General features: G+C 44.2%; 1 protein-coding gene across 4 annotated transcripts in view; it reads right to left on the bottom strand.

The window, feature by feature from the left end:
- Positions 1-22,188: 22,188 nt before the first annotated feature.
- TEX14 (testis expressed 14, intercellular bridge forming factor) overlaps positions 22,189-25,002 on the bottom strand; it is a 75,605-nt gene continuing 72,791 nt past the window's right edge. For all 4 annotated transcript variants that reach the window (XM_039321248.1, XM_039321249.1, XM_039321250.1 and 1 more), the window contains 2 exons: positions 24,096-24,191; positions 22,189-22,332 (listed from right to left, as the gene is read on the bottom strand). In XM_039321248.1, the coding sequence (XP_039177182.1) occupies positions 22,224-22,332; positions 24,096-24,191 (205 nt within the window). In that variant the 3' untranslated portion in view covers positions 22,189-22,223. The remainder of the gene's footprint in view (positions 22,333-24,095; positions 24,192-25,002) is intronic.

Here is a 25,002-nt window from a genome sequence, read left to right as displayed (position 1 = left end):
AGTACACGCCAGTTGCCAAGCACCGGAATTTTGATCACGTGACCATGGGGATGCTGCAACGGTCGTGCGAACAACAGTTTTAAGTCACTTTTTCCAGTGAGGACAATTAACCAGTGGAACAGCTTGCCACTAGAAATCGTGGGCGCTCCATCACTGGAGGTTTTTTAAGAAGAGACTGGACAGTCACCTGTCTGAGATGGTATAGGTCAGGGGTGTCAAACTCAATTTCATTGAGGGCCGCATCAACATTGCGGTTGCCCTCGGGGGGGGGGGGCAGGGTGTGTGTGGCCAGGGTGGGTGCGGCCTACTGGGTGGGCGTGGATGGAGTGGGTGTGGCCTACTGGGTGGGCATGGCCAGCTCTACATCATTTGCGTCAAGGGTGCCTGTGGGGGCCTGGGCAGGAGTGGGACAGATCTGAGGGTCTCTGGCAGAAGGGGGTGGGACCGGGGCAAGCGCCAAGGCACGGTCCATTTCTTCATTCCTCACAAAGGGTGACACCTCCCCAGCATGCACCCAGGAGACGGGGCTGATGTGGCAGGGGCTGGTTCCTCGCTGTTTCCAGACGGCCTTGTGGAGCTAAGACTGAATGCGTTTCAGCATAGATGGCCACCACAAAATTGTACATTGGCTCCCGGCTGGCCTGGGCCAGGGCCAAGTCAGCGGGGGCCGTTCCCTCACTGTTTCCAGGATGGCTTCGTGGGCCACATGAAACCATTTCGCAGGCCGCATCCGGCCCCCAGGCCTTGGGTTTGACATGTCTGGTATAGGTTCTCCTGCTTGAGCAGAGGCTGGACTAGAAGACCTCCAAGGTCCCTTCCAGCTCTATTCTATTTGATGTTGCGGGAGCCACTTCTATTTGGAGCAATGGTTTCCACCTTAACAACTTTTAGATGTATGGATTTCAATTCCCAGAATTCCTAAGCCAGCATGGCTGGTTAGGGAACTCTGGGCATTGAGGTTCATGCATTTAAAGTACGCTGCCTAGGAAACCTGGGGAATTGGTCCACCATTTTAAAGCCAGCTGGCTAGGGAATTCTGGGAGTTGAAGTCCACCCATCTTAACGCCAGTTGGCTGGAGAGTTCTGGGAGTCAAAAGTCCACTCATCTTAAAGCCAGCTGACTGGGGAATTCTGGGAGCTGAAGTCCACCAATCTAAAAGCCAGCTGGCTGGGGAATTCTGGGAGTTAAAGTCCACCCATCTTAAAACAATCTGGCTAGGGAATTCTGGGAGTTGAAATCCACCCATCTTAAAGCCAGCTGGCTGGGGAATTCTGGGAGCTGAAGTCTACCCATCTTAAAGCCAGCTGGCTGGGGAATTCTGGGAGCTGAAGTCCACCCATCTTAAAGCATGCTGGCTGGGGAATTCTGGGAGTTGAAATCCACCCATCTTAAAGCCAGCTGGCTGGGGAATTCTGGGAGTTGAAGTCCACCCATCTGAAATCTGGCAAGGTTGAGAAACACTAGTTTAGAGAAACACAATCTTTGAATCCTATTTCAACGGTGAGAGCAAAAGGCATATTCCATTTCCCATTCTATATTTTCACTTACGTAGAATCAGTGTTTTAACACTTCGCACCAGAACAAAGAATGGCAGTTATTGGAAGTGGGAACAGGTGGGCCCAATCCGTCAGGCATCCCATGCCTTTTTCTTCACGTCCTTCCTTTGCACGTTTGTGTAAAACCAGCTGGTCTCCACTCCCTCCCCCCCCCCCCCGCGATCTGTTGTTGATGCTTTTATTTTGCGTAAGAAAAAACTTTTTATTTTTTCCTCATCCGAAACTCTGTACAAACCAACCTATACATAGATATATCATTATACAGCATATAAATATATAAATACAGGCCTATTTAAACAAACTACTATGTTATTATTGCATGTCAGTGGGTGATTGTCATGCAAAAGACTTGTTAAATGTTTGATACCAAAATGTTTTGCTACAACGTGGTCACTGGGGAAGACAAGTCCTGACTACAACTTCAGACATAAAATTTTGTATTCCAGTATCTTTACGTGTGTCTATTTATTGTTTGTCAGATTGGTTTAATCTTTGGGACCTACAATCTCTTCTTCTTTTTTTTTCCTTTTTTTTTTTTTTTAAAAAAAACCATTTTGCAGAATGCTGGTGGTTTGCCACCCAAATCCCCAATGTGACATTCACTGTTGCTACCGTTTCCCTAAAAATAAGACCTCCTCTGATTTTTTGGCGTGGGCCTAATATTAGGTTATTAATTAAAATTAAGCAGTGGAACTACTTGCCTCAGAAGCAGTGAATGCTCCAACACTGGAAGTTTTTAAGAAGAGACTGGACAGCCATTTGTCCAAAATGGTATAGGGTTTCCGGCCTGAGCAGGGGGTTGGACTAGATGACCTCCAAGGTCCCTTCCAACTTTATTATTATTAGTAGTAGTAGTATTAATCATCGCACAGTCAGCCAGCTGTTCAGACTGGATTTGGCATTTTGTCTACGTATCGAGTCCTTACCCAGGACCTGGGATAGGCAGATGTGGATATTTGATGGTATTACAGATATCGTCGCAGGATGGAAGCGATTCCTAGTAAGGCCGCCTTTTGCAATTGACTAATGGCAAATTTGTCAATGCCAATGGTGTTCAAGTGGTGCTCCAGTTGTTTTGGGATTGCACCCAAGGCGCCTATGACTATTGGTACCACCCTTGCTTGCTTTTGCCACAGTCTTTCTATTTCTATTTGTAGGTCTTTGTATTTTGTTATCTTCTCCAGCTCTTTCTGTTCTATTCTGCTGTCTCCAGGCACTGCCACGTCCATTATCCAGACTTTTTTGTCTTTCTATTATTATTATTATTATTATGGATCATCGCACAGTCAGCCAGATGTTCAGACTGGATTTGGCATTTTGTCTACCTATCGAGTCCTTACCCAGGACCTGGGATAGGCAGATGTGGAAGTTTGATGGTATTACAGATATCGTCGCAGGATGGAAGCAGTTCCTAGTAAGGCCGCCTTTTGCAATTGACTAATAGCGAATTTGTCAATGCCAATGGTGTTCAAGTGGTGCTCCAGTTGTTTTGGGATTGCACCCAAGGAGCCTATTACTATTAGTACCACCCTTGCTTGCTTTTGCCACAGTCTTTCTATTTCTATTTGTAGGTCTTTGTATTTTGTTATCTTCTCCAGTTCTTTCTCTTCTATTCTGCTGTCTCCAAGCACTGCCACATCCACTATCCAGACTTTTTTGTCTTTCTTATCGACAATTGTTAAGTCTGGGGTGTTATGTTGCAGGTGCTTGTCTGTTTGCAGGTTTATTATTATTATTGTTGTTGTTGTTGTTGTTGTTGATCATCGCACAGTCATCCAGATGTTCAGACTGGATTTGGCATTTTGTCTACCTATCGAGTCCTTACCCAGGACCTGGGATAGGCAGATGTGGATGTTTGATGGTATTACAGATCTCGTCGCAGGATGGAAGCAGTTCCTAGTAAGGCCGCCTTTTGCAATTGACTAATAGCGAATTTGTCAATGCCAATGGTGTTCAAGTGGTGCTCCAGTTGTTTTGGGATTGCACCCAAGGAGCCTATTATTATTATTACTATTACTACTACTACTACTATTATTATTATTATTATATAAGTCCTACCCCCAAAATAAGCCCTTGTTAGGACCCCCCCCACTCCGTCCCGACTCGCTGCCACAATGGGGCAGGAGAGGCGTGTCACACTATTGCCACCACGAGGTGAAGCAGGTGAGGGAGGGGGTTAAGCTCAACTTACAACCACAATTTCACTTGCTAAGTAAGGCAGTTGTTAAGTGAGTCATACTTGAACTTTGCAACCATTTTTGGTTAAGTAATTTATTTAAATTGCCCGTTCTTTGAAGTTGGTCCTTAAGTCAAGGACTACTTTGAAATTGGTCATAAATCGAGGACTACTTTGAAGATGGTCGCAAGTCGAGGCCTAAGCCTACAAGTAATCCGCAGTATTTCAATCACCCCGTCTTTGAAGTTGGTCGTAAGTTGAGGACTACTTTGAATTTGGTCGTAAGTCGACTAACCTACAATTTGTGCTTAAATTAATCTACAATATGTCAATCACCCTGTCTTTGAAATTGGTCCTAAGTTGAGGACTACATTGAAATTGGTTGTAAGTCGAGGACTAAGTCTACAGTTTGTGCTTAATCTACAATATTTGAATCACCCTGCCTTTGAAGTTGGTTGTAAGTTGAGGACTACTTTGGAGCTGGTCGTAAGTCGACTAAGCCTACAATTTGTGCTTAAGTAATTACAATATTTCAATCACCCTGTCTTTGAAATTGGTCCTAGGTTGAGGACTACATTGAAATTGGTCGTAAGTCGAGGACTAAGTCTACAGCTTGTGCTTAAAAGTAATCTACAGTATTTGACTTACCCTGTGTGATTTATACAGATAGCCCTTGACTTATAAAATTTCTCTTGCTAAGCAAGTTAAGCTTTACCCCATTTTACGACCTTTTTTTACCACGATCATAAGTCGAATCGCTGCAGTTGTTACATGACTCATACAGTCGTTAAGTGAATCGGGCGTTCCTCCTTGGAAGCCCTTTGGGAAGGTCGCAAATGACGATCATATGACCCTGGGACAGTGCAGCCCTCATAAATACATGCCAGTTGCCAAGTGTCCAAAATTTGATCCCGTGACCATGCCGATGCTGCAACGGTCATAAGTGTGAGGACCAGTCCTAAGTCATTTTTTTTTTTTGTAACTTCAAATGCTGGTTAAATGAATGGCTGTCAATCAAGGACTATATACATAAACTCAGAGGTCAAATCTGGTCCCCAGCGTTGAACCCTGGGGGGGGGGGGCATGAAGAAGATATATTTATAATATAATTCAGTATAATTCGTGGTTCCCCAAAGGTTCAAGGCTGTGAACTCGGTTTGATTGCTGAATTTCAGTTTTGGAAATATTTAGAAGCGCAAGAAGTCACGCATGTGTGTACACCAAAGGGTTGTGGTTTTGATCCCACCGCACCCACCCTCTTGCAGAGTTTGGCACACAACGTCACCGATTCGGTTTAATTCCCCTTTGCATTTCATGAATAATTCTTGGGAAACGGAACTGAAGATTATATAAACAGCTAATTCGGAGCACTGGAAATGCAACTTGGATTCACAACCGCACATTGGTGGAATGAAAAGCCTTCAGCGTTTTCCCCAGATTTGCTGTACCCTGGTTTTCCATATTTTTCAGTAAAGATGTCAGGTAGCGGCAAAAAGGTGGTTTACGTCAGTGGTTCTTAACCCTTTTGAACGAATCGCCCCCTTGAGCCAATGAGGAAGTCGTCATCATCCCCCCCTCCCCCAACATAACCTCTCAATCACAACATAGGAAATAATTCTTCAATTTATGCAAACACTTGTTTTGTTTTCTTTAAAATTGCCATCAGGACATATTGATGCAAATAATTTATTTCCAGTCTTTTTTCCATATCTCAACTGTGTGAAAAATTTTGGTGCCACCTGTCACTTTATTCTCAAACTTCGTGATACATGTATTTCATTATTATCTTATTGATTCAAGACACTTAAATGTAATGACCACTGAAAACAAAATTCAATTGCAAGAAAGTGAAACGCCCGAAAAGAAAAACAGTCTCAAAAGTGTCCCCAAAACCTCTCGCTCCATCGCCCCCATATCGCCCCCTTTTCGTTTCTTTGCCCCCACATCGCCCCTTTTCATTCCATTGCCCCCTTGAAAAATTAAATCGCCCCCTGGGGGGCAATATCGCCCAGGTTAAGAACCACTGGTTTACGTGATCCCATGACCCTGTGACCGTCATAAATGTAAGTCAGTCGCCAAGTGTCTGAATGTTGATCCAGTGACCATGGGGATAAAAAAAGGGTCATGTCACTTTTTTCCAGGGATGGCGTAACTTTGAACGGTCACTAAACGAAGGGTTGTAAGCTGGATACTATTTGTATTTGCAAGAGTAAGGATAAGAAGTGAGCTGCTGTGTTTTCTGGGCCAAATAACTGCACAGGACTGTGTAATTGTTGAGAAGTCTCTGTGTCCTCAAACTTTCTGGTTTAAAACCAGGGTAAACTCATTGGCCTCTTTTTGCAACTTTTAGAACACCGTCACAGCAGCACAGGAATTGTCCAAACGCTGCATTTGAAGGGGAAAAGAGCAATTTGGCTGTAATTGCAGATACACTGGAGAAGAACCATTGATAAATTTGCCCAAAATGGTATGGAGGTCTCTTGCTTGAGCAGAGGGTTAAGAATAGAAATAATAGGAATAAGAATAGAATAGAATAGAATTAGGAAGAAAAATAGAATAGAACAGAACAGAACAGAATAGAATTAGGAAGAAAAATAATAGAATAGAATAGAATCTTTATTGAGAATAGAATAGAATAAAGGAATAGAATAAGGAATAGAATAGGAATAAAGAATAGAACAGAATAGAATAGGAATAAAGAATAGAATAGAATATTTAGAATAGAGTAGAATAAGGAATAGTATAGTGTAGTGTAGTTTAGTGTAGTGTAGTGTAGTGTAGTGTAGTATAGAATAGAACAGAATATATGGAATGGAATAGAATGGAATAACGAAGTTGGAAGGGACCTTGGAGGTCATCTAGTCCAACCCCCTGCTCAGGCAGGGAACCTATATCATTTCAGACAAATGGCTGTCCAGTCTCTTAAAAACTTCCAGTGTTAGAGCATTCACCGCTTCTGGAGGCAGGTTGTTCCACTGGTTAATTGTTCCAACTGTCAGGAAGTTTCTCCTTAGTTCTAGGTTGCTTCTCTCCTTGATGGGTTTCCCTCAGTTGCTTCTTGTCCTGCCTTCAGGCGCTTTGGAGAATAGCTTGACTCCCTCTTCTTTGGGGCAGCCCCTTAGATACTGGAAGGCTGCTATCATGTCCCCCCTTGTCCTTCTCTTCGTTAAACTAGACATACCCAGTTCCAGCAACCGTTCCTTATATGTTTTAGCCTCCAGTCCCCTAATCATCTTTGTTCTCTTCTCTGCACTCTTTCCAGAGTCTCAACATCTTCTTTACATCGTGGTGACCCAAACCTCCAACTGTTAGTCTGTGAAATTAGGGGGCATAAAAGTGGCACAAAGATTCTGTGTGTCAGGGCTCTGAAACTCAGACCGCCAGAAGTGCCATCATACATTTGAGCTTCGCGTTGGCTAGCTGTCAGTCTATCATGAACAATGGTGGGGGGGGGAAGGGTGCCAATCAGGAGGGGGGGTAAGGCTAACTACTCATCATACCTGCCAGAGACAATGTCTCAAAGTCAAAGCTCTGGGAATGGGACGCAATGGCTCCCCAACCAGCCCACCTTTGAAAAGACAGTTCCCAAAACAACTTATTCAAATATAATTGGACAATAAGGCACCAGCCAGGGGGGAGGAACTGGGGAGGAACTGGACGGGGAACGTTAACTGGAAAAACATAGCACGCGAACCTCAGTTCTGGCTTTGCCATACTGTAAACCACTTGACTTTTAGTAAAGTACACCTTTCACTACAAATTGTGAGTTGCAAGGGTCTTTCTTGCGTAAAGGACCAAGTTGGGGCAGTTTTTGCCTCAGATTCAGGACATGCCTCCATGTCCATGCCCAAACAAGCATTGGTGGGTGGTTTTAACAGAGGAGCTAGGGGGGAAAAAAGCACTTTTGATGATATGATACAGGGGTAGGCAACCTTGGCTCTTTTATGACTCGTGGACTTCAGCTCCCAGAATTCCTGAGCCAGCATGAGGGAACTATGGCCTCTTTATGACTTGTGGACTTCAACTCCCACAATTCCTGAGCCAGCATGGGGGAACTATGGCCCCTTGATGACTTGTGGACTTCAACTCCCAGAATTCCTGAGCCAGTATGGACGAACAATGGCCCCTTCATGGCTTGTGGACTTCAACTCCCAGAATTCCTCAGCCAGCATGGCTCAGCTTGGAAATCTTTCCCTTTCCCCTCAGCATGGCTGGCTCAGGAATTCTGGGAGTTGAAGTCCACAAGTCATAAAAGAGCCAAGCTTGGAGACCCCTGATCAAGGGTCTCCTGCTTGAGCGGGGGGGGGAGGGGTGGACTAGATACAGGGGTAGGCAACCTTGGCTCTTTTATGACTCGTGGACTTCAACTCCCAGAATTCCTGAGCCAGCATGGCTCAGTATGGCAACCTCTCCCTTTCTCCTCAGCATGGCTGGCTCAGGAATTCTGGGAGTTGAAGTCCATGAGTCATAAAAGAGCCAAGGTTGCCGATCCCTGGGAGAAAGTTATTTAAAAGGAAATGCCTATGAAATGATTAGATAAGAGGCTGCAAAGTCCTCAGTTATACAAATGGGCAGAGAAAGAACCTCAGAAGTGATCCTCCATAACTACTCAGGCTGTAAAACAGACAGCAGGTGATGTGTTTTTTTAGATTTGCTACTCAGAATTGTAAAATAGACTGTGGGTGATTTGTATTTTTAGACTTGCAAGATTCTGTGAATGCAGCCTTACAATAAAATAAAATTTAGCTCACCTGATATGTTTCCTAGTCTGATCTGCCTGGGAAGGCAAGAAGGCTACATAAATATTGTAAGTTAAGTAAATATTAAAATAAAATAACGTTAAAATAAAAAAAAAGAGGCGAGGCTTTGACTGGCCAGCAGAGACGATAAGAAGGATGGGCAGCTATATCAATGTTTTAAATGAATAAAAACAGAAATACAATAGAATAAAATAAATGCTGCTTGGTGCTCTCTGAGCTTGGTTGTTTTCTTGCAGACATTTCATTAGCCAAACTAGGGAGCATCATCAGGTCACATCATCAGAATAAAATAAAAATAAAATAAATAAAACAATAAAATAAAAAATCAAATCAAATCAAATCAAATCAAATCAAATAAAAGTGGAGATTTCACTGCTCGGCAGAACTGCTTAGGAGATGGGCAACTATACAAAAGTTTTAAAGAAATAAAATAAAAAAATAATAATAATGATAAAGTTGGAAGGGACCTTGGAGGTCATCTAGTCCAACCCCCCTGCTCAGGCAGGAAACCGTATACCATTTCAGACAAATGGCTGTCCAGTCTCTTCTTAAAAACCTCCAGTGTTGGAGCATTCACCGCTTCTGGAGGCAGGTTGTTCCACGGGTTAATTGTTCTCACTGTCAAGAAGTTTCTCCTTAGTTCTAGGTTGCTTCTCTCTTTGGTTAGAGAGAGAGAGCTTTGATTGCCCAGCAGCGTTGCCTGGACGATGAGCAACCGTGTAAATGTTTTAAATCAAGGAATAAAAATAAAGTAAAACAAAATAAGAGATGAGGCTTTGACTGCCAGGCTGTGGCATCTTCACAATTTCATCCCCTCTTGCAGAGGCTCCTAAACCCCCAATTAAATTTTTCCAAGGAAGGGATTGATCCTGGCCTGCCCGTTAATCCCACTCGCACTACAGCAGCTTTTAAGCCTTTTTAAAAAAGGATTTGTGAAATAACCAACATACTTTTTGCCCCCCCCCCTTTTAATTTAAGTGCCAGGTCAACAATCCAATATTCGCAGGATTTGCTTGGACTCAGAAGCAGCATCCAAAAGCTCCTCTAATCGTTGCTGGTTTATTTATTTTTTAATTTAAATTTAAAACTGCCGGTGTGAGATTTTGCTGATCTCAAGGAAGAGCCATCTAAATCTGAAAAGCAGCTTTGCACAAACAAAACTCAGGATGATCTTCCTGAACTCCGGTGTGTGTGTGTGATTTGCAACCTGGTAAAGTTTTTGGATTGAAGGGTTGGGTGCCTTGATTAATAATAATAATAATAATAATAATAATAATAATAATAACATCAAGAGAGTGAAGAAGATCTTAAAATCCAAACTCAATGGAGGAAATACCATAAAGGCAATCAACACCTGGGCAATCCCAGTCATTAGGTACACAGCTGGAATAGTGGACTGGACTCAAGCAGAACTAAAAGCAATGGATAGGCAGACCAGAAAAATAATGACAATGAATCATGCCCTTCATCCACGCAGTGACATTGATAGACTTTATCTACCAAGGCAAATAGGTGGGCGTGGAATGCTACAAGTACATCAGATGGTTGAAGAAGAAAAAATGGCTTTGGAAGAATATCTGAAGAACAATGATGAAGATGCACTGAAATTAGTATATCAGGAAGGCTTACTAACTACTGGAGAGACCAAACTGGCCTACAAGAAAGACCAAATGAAGAACAGAATAGAGGCATGGGAAGACAAAGCACTACATGGCCGATACATGAAAAAAATAGCTGGGAAAGCAGATAATAATAAAACCTGGCAATGGCTAAGAGCAGGAAAATTGAAGAAAGAGACCGAGGGACTAATTCTGGCTGCACAAGACCAAGCCTTAAGGACAAATGCATACAAAGTCAAAATTGAGAAGACAGCAACAGACAGTAAGTGCCGCCTATGCAAAGAAGCTGAAGAAACAGTGGACCACTTGGTAAGCTGTTGCAAGAAGATTGCACAGACTGATTACAAGCAGCGGCATGACAAAGTAGCAACAATGGTGCATTGGAAGATCTGCAAAAAATATCATTTGCCTGTAAGCAAAAACTGGTGGGATCATAAAATAGAGAAAGTCATAGAAAATGATAAAATTAAACTGCTCTGGGACTTCAGAATTCAAACAGACAAGCACCTGCAACATAACACCCCAGACTTAACAATTGTCGATAAGAAAGACAAAAAAGTCTGGATAGTGGACGTGGCAGTGCCTGGAGATAGCAGAATAGAAGAGAAAGAACTGGAGAAGATAACAAAATACAAAGACCTACAAATAGAAATAGAAAGACTGTGGCAAAAGCAAGCAAGGGTAGTACCAATAGTCATAGGCTCCTTGGGTGCAATCCCAAAACAACTGGAGCACCACTTGAACACCATTGGCATTGACAAATTCGCTATTAGTCAATTGCAAAAGGCAGCCTTATTAGGAACTGCTTCCATCCTGCGACGATATCTGTAATACCATCAAACATCCACATCTGCCTATCCCAGGTCCTGGGTAAGGACTCGATAGGTAGACAGAATGCCAAATCCAGTCTGAACGTCTGGCTGACTGTGCGATGATCGATAATAATAATAACAACCCCCAGTGAGGCACTACCTTGACGTGGTTGTGGGGCTTGTGTACTCTGAGGAAGATGAGAGCTATGCCAGAGGTTCAACCATACTGGACAGGTCTCATCAGAGGAGTCAGACAAAGAGTGTCTCTCCCATAAAAAATATGGTGAGACGTAAATTTCAGAATGCCATACCGGCTCGGACGTCGCCCGGGTTAACAAGGTCCGCGCTAGATATTGGAGTTCCTGGATATCTGGTGAAAAATGGGTTACAGGACTCAGGACTGTTGGCTGAGCAACCAGGGCCAGCAGCTGCAGAACTACTGGAAGAAAAGGTGTTTACCCGTCGCAGATACACAGTGATAGAAAACAAAGAAATAATGATCTGTTACTACAGATCAAGTCCAACAAGAAGAGGATATCTAAAACGAATGCACCAGTTCTGGAAAGAACAACATCCAGAATCAGAAATAACAGAACAGAGACTAGCAGATCAACGCCGATTTATAACATGAAATAAAGTATTCACAGAAACAGAATTGGACGAACTGCAAAGGTTTACCCAGGGCAAAGAAATCAAAGCCTTACCAGAAGTAATTCAGAATGTAGAGGCAAACCAGGGGGAGTTGGCAGTGAAGGAATCCAGCAGAGATATACAACTGTTCTCATTTGGAAACCAGGCACCTCTACCTCAGGAAGAACAAAACCCTCTAACTAAAGAAATAAAAGAATTGAAACAAAGAATAACTGAGCATCTAGAACAGCACAAAAACAACAGAATAAGGCTACCTGCATTGAAGCTTGTTCCAAAGAAACAGCTAGCACAAGCATTAAAAGATGCAAATATTGCAATATCAAGTATAAGCACCAATTCACTGCAAGAAACAAACCAACTAATGTACAGCACAACTGCAGTTATAACAGAATACCTGGGATGCAAAATCAACAAAGAAGAAAAACAAACAAACAGTGCACCAGAAAAATGGAAGGTTAGACTAGAAAATAAGATCAGCAAGTTAAGATCACATGCAAGCAAGCTAGAACAGATGAAAGAAAAGAAGCTGAAGAACAAGAAGACCAAAGAATACCTAATCAAGAAATACCACTTAGAAACAAGGAAGATCAAGGAAGCACTGGAAATAATAAAGCAACAAATAACAGCTATAGCCAGGAAAATCAGTAGATATGAAGCTCGAATTGCAAACTATAGGCAGAACCTCCAATTTCAATCCAATCAGAAACGTTTCGACCAATCCATCAATGGAGCAACTGCAAGGAATCAGTCAGTAGCTGACAAGGAAGAAACAATGCAGTTCTGGAAGCAGATATGGGATAACCCAAATAAATACAACAAGGATGTGGCTTGGTTAAAAGAGATGGATACAAATAAAACAGAAGTTGGAATGAAAGAACTAGTAATAACAACAAAAATGGTAGAAAAAAGAGCAAGGAAAATCAAAAATTGGTCAGCACCAGGTGAAGATGAACTGCATGGGTTTTGGTTGAAACATCTAACTGCTATACACCCACTCATTTCCAAACAGTTCAACAACATACTACAAGGAGGAGAAATTGAAAAGTGGCTAACAACTGGGAAAACCTACCTAATAATAAAAAATCCAGCAAAAGGGGCAACACCAGGCAACTACAGGCCAATTACCTGTTTACCAACAACTTTCAAATTACTAACTGGTGTGGTAGCTGATGCAGTACAACAGCATCTAGTTGAAAACAATCTCTTTCCACCTGAGCAGAAAGGAAACCGCCCCAATAGCAGAGGAACAAAAGATCAACTCCTAATAGACAAAATGATCTTGGAAAACTGCAAGAGAAGGAAGACCAACCTGAATGTGGCATGGATTGACTACAAAAAGGCATTTGACTCTCTGCCACATGATTGGATAATAAAGTGCCTAGAAATAACAGGAGTCAGTAGAAACATCAGAAAATTTGTGCAAAGATCGATGGCACAATGGAAGACACAGTTGCAGATCAATGGTGAGAAACTGGGAGAGGTTAATATCAAGAGAGGAATATTTCAAGGAGATTCATTATCACCATTACTATTTGTCATTGCACTGTTTCCTCTGTCAACAATACTGAATAACTCAGGACATGGCTATCAAACATCAAAAACATATACCAGACTATCCCATCTCCTTTACATGGATGATCTGAAGCTGTATGGAAAAACATCATCTGAAATAGAATCGCTGCTCAACACTGTCCGTATATATAGCCAAGATATTGTAATGGAGTTTGGCTTGGACAAATGTGCCACACTTACTATCAAACAAGGAAAAATAATGAAAACTGAAGGAATCAAGATGCCCCACGAAAATAACATTAAGAGTCTGGATGAGGAAGAGTACTACAAATACTTGGGTATCCTTCAAGCTGACAACATCAAGCACACTGAAGTCAAGAAAAAGATTAGAGGTGAATACATCAAGAGAGTGAAGAAGATCTTAAAATCCAAACTCAATGGAGGAAATACCATAAAGGCAATCAACACCTGGGCAATCCCAGTCATTAGGTACACAGCTGGAATAGTGGACTGGACTCAAGCAGAACTAAAAGCAATGGATAGGCAGACCAGAAAAATAATGACAATGAATCATGCCCTTCATCCACACAGTGACATTGATAGACTTTATCTACCAAGGCAAATAGGTGGGCGTGGAATGCTACAAGTACATCAGATGGGTGAAGAAGAAAAAATGGCTTTGGAAGAATATCTGAAGAACAATGATGAAGATGCACTGAAATTAGTATATCAGGAAGGCTTACTGACTACTGGAGAGACCAAACTGGCCTACAAGAAAGACCAAATGAAGAACAGAATAGAGGCATGGGAAGACAAAGCACTACATGGCCAATACATGAAAAAAATAGCTGGGAAAGCAGATAATAAAAAAACCTGGCAATGGCTAAGAGCAGGAAAATTGAAGAAAGAGACCGAGGGACTAATTCTGGCTGCACAAGACCAAGCCTTAAGGACAAATGCATACAAAGTCAAAATTGAGAAGACAGCAAAAGACAGTAAGTGCCGCTTATGCAAAGAAGCTGAAGACACAGTGGACCACTTGGTAAGCTGTTGCAAGAAGATTGCACAAACTGATTACAAGCAGCGACATGACAAAGTAGCAACAATGGTGCATTGGAAGATCTGCAACAAATATCATTTGCCTGTAAACAAAAACTGGTGGGATCATAAAATAGAGAAAGTCATAGAAAATGATAAAATTAAACTGCTCTGGGACTTCAGAATTCAAACAGTCAAGCAGTTGCAACATAACACCCCAGACTTAACAATTGTCGATAAGAAAGACAAAAAAAGTCTGGATAGTGGACGTGGCAGTGCCTGGAGATAGCAGAATAGAAGAGAAAGAACTGGAGAAGATAACAAAATACAAAGACCTACAAATAGAAATAGAAAGACTGTGGCAAAAGCAAGCAAGGGTAGTACCAATAGTCATAGGCTCCTTAGGTGCAATCCCAAAACAACTGGAGCACCACTTGAACACCATTGGCATTGACAAATTCGCTATTAGTCAATTGCAAAAGGCGGCCTTATTAGGAACTGCTTCCATCCTGCGACGATATCTGTAATACCATCAAACATCCACATCTGCCTATCCCAGGTCCTGGGTAAGGACTCGATAGGTAGACAAAATGCCAAATCCAGTCTGAACATCTGGCTGACTGTGCGATGATCAATAATAATAATAATAATAATAATAATAATAATAATAATAATAAAGTTGGAGGGGACCTTGGAGGTCATCTAGTCCAACCCCCTGCTCAGGCAGGAAACCCAACACCATTTCAGACAAATGGCTGTCCAGTTTCTTCTTAAAAACCTCCAGTGTTGGAGCATTCACCGCTTCTGGAGGCAGGTTGTTCCACTGGTTAATTGTTCTGGAAATTTCTCCTTAGTTCTAGGTTGCTTCTTTTTTTGATTAGTTTCAATCCATTGCTGCCTTTGTCCTGCCTTCAGGTGCCTTGGAAAATAGCTTGACTCCCTCTTCTTTGGGGCAGCCCCTGAGATATTGGAACACTGGAGGCAGCTCCATTCATCAGCCTGGCATTGAAATGAAGGTCATCCTCACAATCATTCATTTAGCGACCCTTCGGTTTACAACCGCGCTGAAAAAAATGGCCTGATGAGCAAACGTCACACAACGGTTATAACATACAATCGCAGGCAGTTCCTGACTTACAACAGGTTCATTCTGTGACCAAAGTTACAGTGGCACTGAGAAAATGACTTAGGACTGTTATTCACACTTACGACTGTCGCGGCATCCCTATGGTCACGTGTTCGAAATTCAGACGCTCGGCGACATTCACATTTACGACGGCTGTGTCCCGAGGTCATGTGACCCCCTTTGGCGATCTGACGAGCAAAGTCAATGGGGGGGGGGAAGTCCAATTCACTTAACAACCGTGTGACTAACTTAACAAGGGCAGCGATTCGTTTAACGACTGGGGCACGAAAGGCCGTAAAATGGGGCAAGACTCACTTCACCATTGTCTCAGCCATAGAAATTGTGGGCTCAGTTGAGGTTGTTAAGTCGAGGACTCACCTGTAAATTATTTTAAGGTGGATGGAAAATAGATTTTTTTTCTGTTTGTAAACCTCAGCTTTTGAGCATTAAGTCTGGGGGATGTCTTTGTGCGGGTGTGTGGGTATGTGCATACCGCGTGTATGTTAGTGTGTGTCAGTCATGCTCCAGAAAGGAGATTTAATCAGAGCAAATGAGTTGACCAGAGCTGAGATGTAAATTAAATGTTTTAAATTTGAGGGACAGTAATTACAGCTAATTACAGGGAATATGATTACTCTCACTGTGTTTATGCCAGCTCCCCCCCCCCCCCCCGCATTAAAAAAAACAAGCAGGGTGTGTTTTGTTATTTTTCGATGATCTTGAGGGGGGGGAAGGATGACATTAGACATTGTGCAATTTTGGGCTAAGCAGGGGTGAACACCCCCAGAAATCGTGGGCGCTCCATCAGTGGAGATTTTTAAGAAGTGACTAGACATTTACCTGTCTGAGACGGTATAGGTTCTCCTGCTTGAGCAGGGGGCTGGACTAGAAGACCTCCAAGGTCATTCTATTCTATTCTATTCTATTCTATTCTATTCTATTCTATTCTATTCTATTCTATTCTATTCTATTCTATTCTAATTCTATTCTATTCTATTCTACCTCTACTCTATTCTATTCTACTCTAAATATTCTATTCTATTCTGTTCTATTCTATTCTATTCTAATATTCTATTCTATTCCATTCTTTCATTGTTCTGTTCTATTCTATTCTAATATTCTATTCTATTCCATTCTTTCATTGTTCTGTTCTATTCTATTCTATTCTTCTATTCTATTCCATTCTTTCATTATTCTATTCTATTCTATTCTATTCTATTCTATTCTATTCTATTCTATTCTACCTCATTATTCTATTCTATTCTAATTCTATTCTACCTCATTATTTTATTCTAGACACAAGAGGAAAGAGGTCTTTTAAGGAAGCTGAACGAAGCACTTTCTGAGGTCTTGGTGGACAAAAATACAGGGGGGGGGTTCTCCACATATGACCATAACCGAGTCCAGAATTATGGTTGTAAATCATGCTGGTCATTAAGCGTGTCACTATGTGATTGCATGTGATTTTTCAGGACATTTCTTTTCCCGGCGGTTGGTAAGCAAACACAGCAATTATTATGGATCCACTGTCATTAAGTGAAAACCACGGTTATTAAGTGACTCCTTTGTCCATAAGGAAGGGTTATGGTGTTTTTTTTTTTTTTTGATGAAACAGGAAATAAACCCTGATTTCCGGCAAAAAAAAAAAAAAAACAATTGTAGGTTGTGGTCACCTGAGTAGGGGATATATTGTACAATGGTCGGTCCCAAGTACCGAAATTGCAATCACGTGACTGCAAAGAGGGGACGGCCACCTTTGGGGACTTAGAATCTGGGTCATAGCCCTGGGGAGGTTGTAACGTCAAACAGTCGCTGAGAGTCGTAAGCCGAGGACTACCTATACCAGGTGTAGGCAACCTTGGCTTTTATGACTCGTGGACTTCAACTCCCAGAACTCCTGAGCCAGCATGGGGAAACTATGGCCCCCTTCATGATTCGTGGATTTCAACTCCCAGAATTCCTGAGCCGGCATGGGGGAAACTTTGGCCCCCTCATGACTTGTGGACTTCAACTCCCAGAATTCCTGAGCCATCAGGGGGAACTATGGCCCCTTTATGACTGGTGGACTTCAACTTCCAGAATTCCTGAGGGAACTATGGCCTCTTCATGACTCGTGGACTTCAACTCCCAGAATTCCTGAGCCAGCATGGCTCAGCATGGAAACCTCTCCCTTTCCCCTCAGCGTGGCTGGCTCAGGAATTCTGGGAGCTGAAGTCCACAAGTCATAAAAGAGCCAAGCTTGCCTACCCCTGACCTATACAGAGGTTAGTCCTTGATGTACACCCACAACTGAGCTCAACATTTCTCTTGCTAAGCGAGACATTTCTTAAGTGAGATTTGCCCCATTTTGCCACCATTGTTAAGTGAATTGCTGCAGTTATTCAGTTAGTAACAAGTTGTTAAGTGAAACCGGCTCCCCTATTGACTTTACTTGTTCCAAGATTGCAAAAGAGGATCACGAGACTCCAGGACGCTGCAACTGTCATAAATAGGAACCAGTTGCCAACGGTCTAATGTGACAAAAACAATCATAAATCACGCGAAGTGTTAATACCGCTTTACAAGGCCTTGGTAAGGCCACACTTGGAATGCTGCATCCAGTTTTGGTCACCACGATGTAAAAAAGATGCTGAGACTCCAGAAAGAATGCAGAGAAGAGCAACAAAGATGATCAGGGGACTGGAGGCTAAAACGTATGAAGAATGGTTGCTGGAATTGGGTATGTCTGGTCTAATGAAGAGAAGGACGAAGGGTGACATGATAGCCGTGTTCCAGTATCTCAGGGGCTGCCCCAAAGAAGAGAGAGTCAAGCTATTCTCCAAAGCGCCTGAAGGCAGGACAAGAAGGAACGGATGGAAACTAATCAAGGAGAGAAGCAACCTAGAACTAAGGAGAAACTTCCTGACAGGTAGAACAATTAACCAGTGGAACAACCTGCCTCCAGAAGCGGTGAATGCTCCAATACTGGAAGTTTTTAAGAAGAGACTGGACAGCCATTTGTCTGAAATGGCCTAGGGCAGTGGTGGCGAACCCATGGCACGTGTGCCAGAGGTGGGACTCAGACTCTGTGAGCACATGCGCCATGCCCCGGAGATGGCAACTGTCCCTCTTCAACCAGCTGCCTGATAACTCGCTGAGGTCCCATGTGGCCAGATGCATCCCGGCACGGCTGGTTTCCCTCCCCCCAGTCCTGTCCCTCCGGGCCTTGCATAATGTCCTTTTCCCAGGCACGACCCACTGTATCACCTCCTCAGCTGTCAACTGGCCATCCAGCTCAGAGGCGGCTTCTCTGAACTGCTGGCAGAGGGCTGCAGAGCCCCAGAGTGCACGGGTCGAGGGGCCGGCAGGCCGTGGCTGCTGACAGACACCATCGGCCCCCATGCACTTGCTGGCTTTTGTGCGCGGGGGCCAGTGGTGTCAGGCAGCAGTTGCCCTGGCCCTTGCCTTGTCCCATGGCAATGGCACCCCCACCCTGCTTCCCCTCTCCCTGCAGGATGAGCCTTCTACCTACCGCCCCCACCTACCAGAGACCCCCTGGATCTCCCCCAACCATGCTCATCCCCCTACAGGCATCCCTCCCCATGAGCAACATTTTATGTAATCATACCCACCTTGGCCACACCCACCCAATCTGCCATGACCACCACAGCCACGCCCACCAAGTGGGCCACGCCCACCCAGCGATAAATAAGTGGGTTTTGGGTTGCAGTTTGGGCACTCGGTCTCTAAAAGGTTCGCCATCACTGGTCTAGGGTTTCCTGCCTGAGCAGAGGGTTGGACTAGATGACCTCCAAGGTCCCTTCTAACCTTATTATTATTACTTGTTTCAGTGCCGTTGTAACTTTGAACGTTTGCTAAACTGTCGTTAAATCGAGGACTACCTGTAGAGCTTTGAACAGAAAGACTGTTAAGAAAGATGATCAGGGTTCCTCTAACATGTAAATTCTTGTACAACCCGAATTTCCAAAATTGGGTTTGTCTTCTCTCCTACTGATGGATGTTATTCCTCATTTTTTCAATGCACCCGAACTAGAGTGTCAACATCCAGGTCGAGAATCCAAATAAAACTCCGTGTTCAATCTGTCTCCGAAAATCTGTATTGAATAAACTGCCTGGTAATGTCGAAGCAAAACTAACTCTGGGGTCCAACACCAACTCACAGACTTAAACAATAATTTTCCCAACCAAACCCCCAACGTCTTACCTAATCCATATAAACAAGTTCACTTTATTGTGGGAACCATCTGCTTCAAATACGCACCTGTTATGGTGTCCTTGAAAAGGTTTCAAGCTCTCATGGTCTTCGGCGGAATTGTAGAAGTTTCGTTTCTCCATCTAACCCACTTGAAAGTAACACCTCCCCCCCTTACCCTAAAGCAGGGGTGTCAAAAACTGGCGGCCCATGGGCCAGATGCGTTACACGCAGGCCACACCCACTCTGCAAAGGCAAAAAAACATTGCAATGTCACATGATGTGATCGAGCTTGATACCCGTGCTCTAAAGGCAAGTTGAAACGCAGACGTCAATGCTGCTAGCATCGGATGTTTTTTCATTGACAACAGATGGAAATGTACCCATCTTTTACCTTTTGGTTTTAGAGTTAGATGATGCTGGGAGGAGGGGGGATGTGAATGAGAATCCAGCTAGACATAACAACACTAAACCTAGGGTGAGAATCAAGGTTATTGAGCCCAGAGCTGATAAAAAATTGGTGGGCTAGAGAACTGGAGAGGAAGCCCTCGCTTCAAGCTAATTGAGGAATGTGATTTATGACTGTTAATTGGAGGAGGGAATTGTGCTTTGATACTATGTGCTCAGGGGAGGGGAATTCAGTTTTTGGCTTCGATTATGCAGTGCCGATATTATGCTACTCAAAATAAAGGTTCTTAAAGGTAAGTAATGCCTCAAGGTTCTTTTGAAGAGTTTCATCTGTCGGAACCATGACATTAAGCCAAAAGCTGAATTCTCGTCCCCTGAGCACATAGTATCCCTCCTCTAATTAACAGTCATAAATCACATTCCCCAATTAGCTTGAAGCCTGGGCTTCCTCTTCAGTTCTCCAACCCCCAATTCCTTATCAGCTCCAGTTACAATAACCTTGATTCTCACCCTAAGTTTAGTGTTGTTATCGCTAGCTGGACTCTCCTTCACATCCCTCTCTCCCAGCATCATCTAACTCTAAAAGCAAAAGGTAAAAGATGGCTACGTTTCCCTCTGTTGTCAATGCAAAAACATCCGATGTTAGCAGCGTTGACAGCAGAGGAACGGAGCTGCCAAAATTTCATCTTTGACATACAGTTCCAGTGCCTAGCATAAGTCTCAGGAGTGCCCCATCAGCTTGCCCTCCTGAAACCTACTGTAGCTTGCTCAAAATCTGCTCAAGCTGGCATCAATATGTCTTTTTCACACAGTCCTGGAGAAAACTAACAGTGTTTCATTCGCTTCTCTTTCTACCATATGGTTTCAATTTATTTTATTTCCTGGGGTTTGTTTGTTTTTTAAGGAAAGCTTTGGGTTTCTTTTTGTTATTTTTGATTTCTGCCTGCAGCACAGGTTGTCCTCGACTTACAACCACTCGTTTAGGGACCATTCAGTTAACACGGCGTTGAAAAAGTTCCCTATATCCAGTTCTCACATTTACGACCATCACTGCATCCCAAGCGACATAAGATCGAAATCGGGACACTTGGCAACTACCATGTATTTATTATGACAGTTATAGTGTCATGTGATCGCCATTTGCAACTTTCCCAGAGGGCTTTGGACACGCATGGGGAAAGCCGGATTCGCTTAATCATGACCTGATTCACTTAACGACCGCAATGAATTACCGTGGCAAAAAAGGTTGAAAAATTGGATGTGACTCACTTAACAACTTGCTTAGCAATGGAAATTTGGGTTCCTATTGGGGTCATAAGTGGAGGACTTCCCGTCTTTAAGAGCAAATCAGGGAACAGACAAATTTAATTCCCTGGTTAAATTTTAACTCAGATACAAAATTACAGGAAGTCCTTGATTTATGACTACAATTAGGATGGGAATGTCTATTGCTAAACAATGTGGTCATTAAATTAGTCGCACCCAATTTTATGAGGGTTGCCACAGTTGTTAAATGAATCACGCAATCATTAAGCAAATCAAATTTGCCTCATTGATTTTGCTTGGAACCTGGGAAGATGTTTATGAAGATCACATGACCCAGAACACCACAACTGTCATACGTGTATGTCAAGCACGTACCTTGAAGCATGTTGGCTGGGGAATTCTGGGAGTGGAAGTCCCCCCCTTAAAGCAGGCTGGCTGGGGGATTCTGGGAATGGAAGCCCCCCCCCTCTTAAAGCACACTGGCTGGGGAATTCTGGGAGTTGCCCACCCATCTTAAAGCAGGCTGGCTGGGGAATTCTGGGAGTGGAAGTCCACCCATCTTAAAGCAGGCTGGCTGGGGAATTCTGGGAGCTGAAGTCCCCCCATCTTAAAGCAGGCTGGCTGGGGAATTCTGGGAGTGGAAGTCCCCCCCCCCTAAAGCAGGCTGGCTGGGGGATTCTGGGAGTGGAAGTCCCCTCCTCTTAAAGCACACTGGTTAGGGAATTCTGGGAGTTGCCCACCCATCTTAAAGCAGGCTGGCTGGGGAATTCTGGGAGCGGAAGTCCACCCATCTTAAAGCATGCTGGAGAATTCTGGGAGCTGAAGTCCTCCCATCTTAAAGCAGGCTGGCTGGGGAATTCTGGGAGTTGAAGTGTCACCCACATTAAAATTGCCAAGCCTGAAAAACACTGATTTACTGCATAGTCGGTCCTTCTAGACACCTGGTGCCTTTGTGATATATCACGCTCCCCTCCCCTTTGCCAGTTTCAGCCACCACACAGGAAAAGGAAAGAAAAGAAAAAAAGGAAAGGAAAGAAGGAAAGATAAGAAAAAGAAAACAGGAGCCAAGCATTTAGCCAGCCGAGTGTCAGTTTATCTTTTGGGTCTCAAGAAAGTCCTTCGATGTTTTCGATGGATCCTTCGGATTCACTGAAACTTTCTTCAGCTCCCCCTTTCATCTCAATGTTCCCGTGATGGGCACAGTTCGGCTGCCCCCTGGAAGGACAGAGAAGTCTGTGTCAATTGCAAAAGATTTTACAAGGAGAAGGACGCAGCAAGTGTCAGGCCTGAATAATTTATCAAAGAGTTGGACTAGACCCGGGGTAGGCCACTTTGGCTTTTATGACTCGTGGACTTCAACTCCCAGAATTCCTGAGCCAGCACGGCTCAGCATGGAAACTTCTCCATTTCTCCTCAGCAGGGCTGGCTCAGGGATTCTGGGAGTTGAAGTCCACGAGTCATAAAAGAGCCAAGGTTGCCTACCTCTGGCCTAGGCTGCTTTTTGACTCGTGGACTTCAACTCCCAGAATTCCTGAGCCAGCACGGCTCAGCATGGAAACTTCTCCATTTCTCCTCAGCAGGGCTGGCTCAGGGATTCTGGGAGTTGAAGTCCACGAGTCATAAAAGAGCCAAGGTTGCCTACCTCTGGCCTAGGCTGCTTTTTGACTCGTGGACTTCAACTCCCAGAATTCCTGAGCCAGCACGGCTCAGCATGGAAACTTCTCCATTTCTCCTCAGCAGGGCTGGCTCAGGGATTCTGGGAGTTGAAGTCCACGAGTCATAAAAGAGCCAAGGTTCCCTCCCCCTGGCCTAGATCAGTAGTAGGCCACCTTGGCTCTTTTATGACTCGTGGACTTCAACTCCCAGAATTCCTGAGCCAGCATGGCTCAGCTTGGAAACCTCTCCCTTTTCCCACAGCGTGGCTGGCTCAGAAATTCTGGAAGTTGAAGTCCACGAGTCATAAAAGAGCCAAGCTTGCCTACCCCTAGGCCTAGGCCGCTTTATGACTCGTGGACTTCAACTCCCAGAATTCCTGAGCCAGCCTGGCTCAGCTTGGAAACCTCTCCCTTTCCCCTCAGCATGGCTGGCTCAGGAATTCTGGGAATTGACGTCCACGAGTCATAAAAGAGCCAAAGTGGCCTACCCCTGGACTGGAACAAATCATTTTTCCTTGGCTCCAAGGAAGAATCAGAACACAGAATATACAGGTAGTCCCCGACTTACGACCACAACGGACCCCAAAATTTATGCTGCTCAGCAAGGGGTTGCTAAGTGAGTTTTGCCCCGTTTTACAACCCGCCTTGCCACAGTTGTGAAGTGAATCGCTGCAGTTGTTAAGTCATCAACACACAGTTGTTGAGTGAATCTGGCTTCCCCATTGCCTTTGCTTGTCAGGTGGTCGCAAAAGGGATCACGCAACTCTGGGACACTGAAACTGTCACAAGTACATGCCAGTTGCCAAGCATCCGAATTTTGATCATGTGACCATGCACATGCTGCAATGGTCGTAAGTGTGAAGAACAGCATGCTGGCTGGGGAATTCTGGGAGTGGAAGTCCACCCATCTTAAAGCACCCTGGCTGGGGGATTCTGAGAGTGAAGTCCCCCCCCCTTAGAGCAGGCTGGCTGGGGGATTCTGGGAGTGGAAGTCCAGCCCTCTTAAAGCACCCTGGCTGGGGATTCTGGGAGTTGAAATCCCCCTCTCTTAAAGCAGGCTGGCTGGGGGATTCTGGGAATGGAAGTCCCCCCCCCCTCTTAAAGCAGGCTGGCTAGGGGACTTCTAGGAGTGGAAGTCCATCCCTCTTAAAGCATTTCGGCTGGGGAATTCTGGGAGTGGAAGTCCACCCCTCTTAAGGCATGGCTGGCAGGGGAATTCTGGGACTTGAAGTCCAGTCCTCTTAAAGTCCTTTAGCTGTTTCCACCCACAAAAGCATTGGAGGAGAGACTAATGCTATGGGCATGACCCATCACCCCCTTCACCTCTGGATGGCATCTGGCACGTTCTTATTTATGTCGTGGCTATCGGCAGTCGGACAGAGAAGCTCCTCCAACGCTCTGTCCAGGCTTGAGTTAGCTCTGCCAAAAAGAAAAAAAAAAGGGAAGAAAAAGACCATTAGCAAGGACAACCACAGTTCCACTGCCTGGCAGAGAGAGAGAGAGACAGACAATCGGTTGTTGTGCCGTTGTCATCTGCACACCCCTCCAGCTGACTGCCTGGATAAACCCATCCAGTGTGATCTGCTAACCTGCCTGTTTTGACAGGCTTAATCTAAACGGGCAGCAGGCACAGATTGTGCCTGGCAGGGAATCCTCCAGTGTTAATAACAGAACAACAGAGTTGTGGAAGGGACCTCGGAGGTCATCTAGTCCCACCCACCCCTCTGCTGAAGCAGTGGACCCTCTAGCATTTCAGACAAACGCTGGTCCAATCTCTTCTTAAAAACCTCCGGGGTTAATAACAGAATAACAGAGTTATAGAAAGGACCCTGGAGGTCATCTAGTCCAACCCACCGCTCAAGCAGTGTACCCTTTCTTCAGCTTCGTTGGAACTCTGAACAGATGCTAAAGCAGTGGTTCTCAACCTTTTTAATGCCGCGACCCCCAACCGGTCGTAAGTCAAGAACTACTCAACCGGTCGTAAGTTGAGGACTACTCAACTGGTGCAGCACCGTTTGCAGAATGGGACTTTTGGCGGGCTCAGCAGGGCAGAGACAGCCTGGACAATTCCTATTGGCTTTTGAAAGCCAATAGAATTAGACTCTATGCAAGAGAGTCTATTCTATTGGCTTCCAAAAGCCAATAGAATAAAAGGGAGTAGCACAATTAAGGAAAAGGGGGGGAAAAATGGCGGACTGCGTTGTTTGGTGACCCCCGTGAAATGGTCGTT

Source organism: Crotalus tigris, unplaced genomic scaffold (assembly GCF_016545835.1).
Source record: "Crotalus tigris isolate CLP2741 ecotype Arizona unplaced genomic scaffold, ASM1654583v1 scf7180000023723.778456, whole genome shotgun sequence".
In the NCBI taxonomy this organism is placed as follows: domain Eukaryota; kingdom Metazoa; phylum Chordata; class Lepidosauria; order Squamata; family Viperidae; genus Crotalus; species Crotalus tigris.
The sequence above is the reverse complement of the archived record's forward strand: the minus strand, read 5'-3'. Positions and strand labels throughout refer to the sequence as shown.